General features: G+C 47.2%; 1 protein-coding gene across 2 annotated transcripts; it reads right to left on the bottom strand.

The window, feature by feature from the left end:
• Positions 1-424: 424 nt before the first annotated feature.
• LOC9271947 (protein ALP1-like) lies at positions 425-4,513 on the bottom strand. 2 transcript variants are annotated; one of them, XM_015776881.3, is made up of 3 exons: positions 3,340-4,513; positions 2,792-3,106; positions 425-2,714 (listed from the first exon to the last, which is right to left on the bottom strand). In XM_015776881.3, exons 1-3 carry the CDS (start codon positions 3,559-3,561, stop codon positions 2,097-2,099), a joined length of 1,155 nt encoding a protein of 384 aa, XP_015632367.1. In that variant the 5' UTR covers positions 3,562-4,513; the 3' UTR covers positions 425-2,096. The 2 variants fall into 2 exon arrangements, with proteins under 2 accessions (XP_015632367.1, XP_015632368.1); XM_015776882.3 differs by lacking the exon at positions 2,792-3,106 and having other exon boundaries at positions 425-1,898; positions 3,340-3,489.
• Positions 4,514-5,135: the final 622 nt, after the last annotated feature.

Below are 5,135 nucleotides of genomic sequence, written 5' to 3'. Positions count from 1 at the left end.
AGCCATATCACGCACTATCGAACGCGACAGGTCGTCGTAACAAACTCGAGGGATGTGTCGCGCGGAGATGCATGTACACCACCGGCGGGCGGTGCACCAACCAGACTTTGATAGGCCAATCCGCGTGCGCGCGTGCGCGTGGAGTAAGTATATATGTACTCGGCTTAGGGGGTGTTTGAATACATTAGTCCTAGGAGTCCTATGACTAAAGATTAGTCTCAGGACTAAAATATTAGTCCTTTTTAGTCCTAGCATGGGACTAAATAGGACTAAAACCATATTAATTGCTGTCTAGTAGGTATTCATAGGTACTTTTAATAAACATGTATTGCACAAAACACCCCCTCATGCAGCCACAGATCAACCAAGACCATCTTGCGGCATTGCATACAGATTCACAGTAGAGATTACAAGTACAAGAAGATTTGTTCACAATACAGAGTTAAAATTGAACACAGTTTCAGGCCATCAAGCACAGTTTAACAGCACCACCATATGCAGACATATAGCATACACAATTACAGTAAATGAAAATACAAATTCCCGCATACATATCAGTTATTACAAGTTATATGTTCTACAGTCCATAAGATGAATAAAACAGGAGACTACATATTTTTTAAACTCTACAGTCCATTGGCAACCGTGTCCCGAAATTGATTCATCACTTGACTATCCAAAGAGCTGGTTGGATCATTTGATTGAGGACTTTGCTCAGGCAATGGAACATAGCTTTCATCTTGGTCACACATGTCGAATTCACAGTCGGCTAGTTTACTATCTCTAATGAAATTATGCAATGCTAGGCAAGCGCATATTATCATACTCTGTTTTTGCTGTGGATAGCTTGGTAAGTGGAATAAAATCCTCCATTTATTTTTCAACACTCCAAAGGACCTCTCTATCACATTTCGACACGAAGAATGGCAGTAGTTAAAGTATTCCTTCCTATTTTGGGGCATTATGCCTTCGTTGTATTCCTGAAAGTGATAAGTTATTCCCTTATATGGTGCAAGATAACCCGGCCTGTTTGGGTACCCTGAGTCCATGAAATAGAACATTTCTTCAGGTGGCCATGGGAACTTGTGACCAAATCTGTTCTGAGCATCACTAAACACCCTCATGTCATCTACCGATCCAGGCCATCCGGCAAGAACAAAAGTAAATCTCATATCAAAGTCACAAATGCACAACACATTTTGACTCCTCTCCTTATGACTATTCCTATGTTGAACAGCAGTTGCATTTGGGACCACAACTTGTATATGTGTCCCATCTATTGCTCCAATGCAATTATCCAAGTACGGTGTATATTTTGGGGACAGTAACTTCTTATGGATAGTAGTGAAGTGGGGATCTTTTGGCCTAACAATATCTGTTGCAAGTTGTATTAAAACATCCAACACCTCATCAAACTTGGAAACTATTGTTGCAAGTGACCTAGTAAAGCGATCTTCAACTTGTCTAATTGATTGGGGTGCACCTACTATCCACAAAAAAAGTCCTAAAGCCTCAATTGATGACATGTTTCTAGTAGACTTCAATTCATACTTTTCCACAAGCACACTATGCAACCTCTCAAACACCGGTCTATACATTCTAAACATATTATAGCAAGAAGTTCTTCTGCCTAGAGTTCTCATAACCCAATCATATCCAGACTCAACTGCTTCTCTTCTAGGTGCTTTGTTTGAGTAAATGTCCAAGTAATACATACCAATCATGCCGGCTAGCAGTACCATTTTTTGCTTTCTTCTTTGTTGCATCATCATAATTTTTCAGAGTAGTTTCCTTCGAGCATCACTACTGTAACCAACAGTGCTCTCTTTGTTCACATAGTCATCAAGTGCACTCTCGTCATCAGCACTGCCATCATCACCTCTGTCATCATCGACATCCTACATTACAAATAATTGAACATAACAATTTAAGCACATGGTCAGCATAGGGATCAACACAAGTTCATTACAAGCATTAGCACACAGAGGTCTATTACACAATAATTTAAATGCAAGTTCACTGCCTAAATGCAAGCTAAATGCAACTTAAGTGGAACAAAAGGGCCACATGTCAAGTGCTGCCTAGTACAACTTCTTCTACCGACACCACCTCTTCAACCACATCAACCTAGCCTCAGGGCTGCTAATGTTTTGAAACATCATTCTGTTGTTTTCATCCCTAAACAACTGTGTTGCACAGAAGTACTCCGCACTGTCCTCTGCTGCCCCACACTCGACAACCAACCTTTGACAATGCAGCAATTCTTGCTTGAGAATCTCCTTTTGCTTCTCTGTGACGTTCTCCTTTTGCTTCTCTGCATTCACAAGCTCACTCATCAGCTGATTTGCCTTTTCATTGTCACTGCTGAAAGTGTGTAACAACCCCCTCATAAGCTTAACCACTGGACTCTTGCTTTTCTTTCCAGGACTTGATGCTGTGGACTGATCACAAGTGTTGCTCCCCCTTTTTCTGCTGCTTGTGCTCATGGGGCTGTTCCCAAAACCATCCTCACCTCCTTCCTGTACTGCTGCCCCCCTTACTCCCTCAGCCCCTATAGCTAGACCCTCAAGTGTTGCATCATCTCCCTCTTCCTCTTCTTCATGTCCACGGATATAGGCAGAGGATCCATCTACTGCTACACCTTGGTACATCTCTATGAGCATGTCTAAGTACTCAGGATTGCCAAATCTAAATTTCTTGGCCCACGGCTTCTCCTGTAATGTAATTTATGTTAGAACAAAGCACAAATCCTAGTCTAATTTCCTAAAACTTGTATGACACAAGTACATACCTTCACTTTTCTTCTCCACCAAGCATCATCTGCATTAGTAACTTCATTATTTGGTCCTCTACCACATCCAGTCTGTTTATTCAGCCATACCCAAGCAAGATATATATTCTTTAGTTGAAGAAATCTGTTCTTCAATTGTTTTGTTGAATGCTTCATTTTAGCTCTTAGGAAGAATTTTTCCTTCAAGTTCTTGTATCCCCTAGTTGTCCATCCTCCTTGGGGACAATTTCCATTCCTTATTTCCTCACAGGCTACTACACACAACATAAAAGTATTTTCTTCTGTCCAACAAGCCTTGTCATAAGGAATTTTATCCTAAAGAAAAATTTATTAATACATAGATTACCATATTCTGTCCTAACAAAGCCAGAGAAAAGTATAATGCATCTAAAATATACGAGATCACATATCGAAGTCTAAAATATACAACCATTCATATAGCATGTCAAACAGGATTGTATGTGTATCATTTCACCAGATCAATGCATGTAACAAAAGCTCATCAAAGTAAATGAAAAACCAATGAATACTCTGGTTTGGATGATTACCGTGTGCTGACCATCGTTGTCGTCTTCATCATCGTCCTCAACGTTGTAGTCCTCCTCTTCGGCAGCTTCGGTTGGGGTAGAGGACGTCCCAGCATCCCATCCTCCTCCACCGAAGCCCCCATACCCCGTAGCACTGTGTGACATGGAGCTCCCACGGCCGATGACACCCGCACCGTGGGACATGGAGCTCCCACGGCCGATGACACCCGCACCGTGGGACATGGAGCTCCCACAGCCCACAACACCCTCACCATGGGAACGAATCCCCTCATCCGATTGCCGGCGGCGGCACCAATGGTGCCATCCCTTCCGCGGCCTCGACCTCGGCTTCTGCCACCTCTTCTGCCGCCCCTGGAACCAGGTACTGGACGGCGCGACGGGGCGACGTCGGATCTGGTGGCTTGGAAGAGTGGAGGTATTCCTCCACCATCTTCTTGCAGGATCTGCTGGTAGGAGCCGAAATCGGGGAAGTCTTCTACTTGGGAGTTCAGATCCAGGCCCGCCGATCCCCTCCCTGGAAAATGGTAGCCTGCACCAGATCCGCCATGGCCTGAGGAAGCTTGGCTAAATCTGTACTCGTCGGCGTCAACGGAGGCGGCTTCGTGATGTGCTTGTGATTGGGAGAAAAAATCAAACATGTCGTCGTCGTGGCCGGCCATGGCTGAAGAGCTACGAGCGGCGGCTAGCGTGGGGCAGCGGCGTGAGCTTGCGCGCGGCGGTGGCAGAGGCGGCAGCCGCGGGAGCTCACGTGCGGCGGCCTCGGGAGCTCGCGGAGGCGGCGGCGGACGCGTGAACGGCAGAGGCGGCAGCCCGGGGAGCTCACGTGCGGCGGCCTCGGGAGCTCGCGGAGGCGGCGGCGGACGCGTGAACGGCAGAGGCGGCAGCCCGGGGAGCTCACGTGCGGCGGCCTCGGGAGCTCGCGGAGGCGGCGGCCACGGGAGCTGTCGCTCGGCGTCGTCGGACTGAGCTTGACGCGCGGCCGCGCTCACGGCAGAGGCAGCGGCCGCGCTCGCGGCAGAGGCGGCGGCCGCGTGAGCTCGCGCGCGCCGGCCTCGGGAGCTCGCTCGGCGGCAGCCGAGGGAGGCGCCGCCGCCCGCGTTCACTTGCGCCGGATGAGGGGAGCGAGTAGTACAGGAGAGAGAGAGTGAAGTGTGTGAGAGAGACCGAGTGAAGTGAGAGCGACAGATAGGGTTAACGCGCTCTACTATAGATTTTTAGACCGTATAAGCTCCTCCCCCAGCGACTTTTTTGCCTACGCCATTTTAGTCTCTTTTAAGTTCCTGCCGTTTGGTAGTTTACAGACTAAAAAGGACTTATTTGGAGGGACTTATGGATTAGTCCCTCCAACCAAACACCACCTTAACGAGGCGGGTATTGCAGTACGACACGATCGATCTGCTGATGATTCCCATGACGCGATCGATCGAGAAGTTGCCCGTGTCGCGGCCGGGGGATACAACGTCGTGCGTCGAGAGAGTGCGTCGACCCGGCCGCTCCAGTTTGTTTGGATAACATGATAAGACGTACGTGTGCCCGGCCTTTTAATTTGGTTGGACTTTCGACGACATTGCACCACGTTAATTTCCAGAAGATCGGCATAATTAATTACGGGGTTACTGTAGTCCTGAAACCTACTCGGCAGGGAACTGGGACACGTACGTGCCGTGTTCTTCTGATTAGTCTCTCTATCTTAATTAGTCCCTGCGGGTGGTCAAATGTACTTGCTTTCTTTAACAAACAAATCCATGATACTATCGACCTATTCAGATCCTCTAAAATGGTAAAAAATTTACCGT

Source organism: Oryza sativa, chromosome 3, assembly GCF_034140825.1.
Source record: "Oryza sativa Japonica Group chromosome 3, ASM3414082v1".
Classification (NCBI taxonomy): domain Eukaryota; kingdom Viridiplantae; phylum Streptophyta; class Magnoliopsida; order Poales; family Poaceae; genus Oryza; species Oryza sativa.
This window is presented reverse-complemented; position numbering and strand designations above follow the sequence as displayed.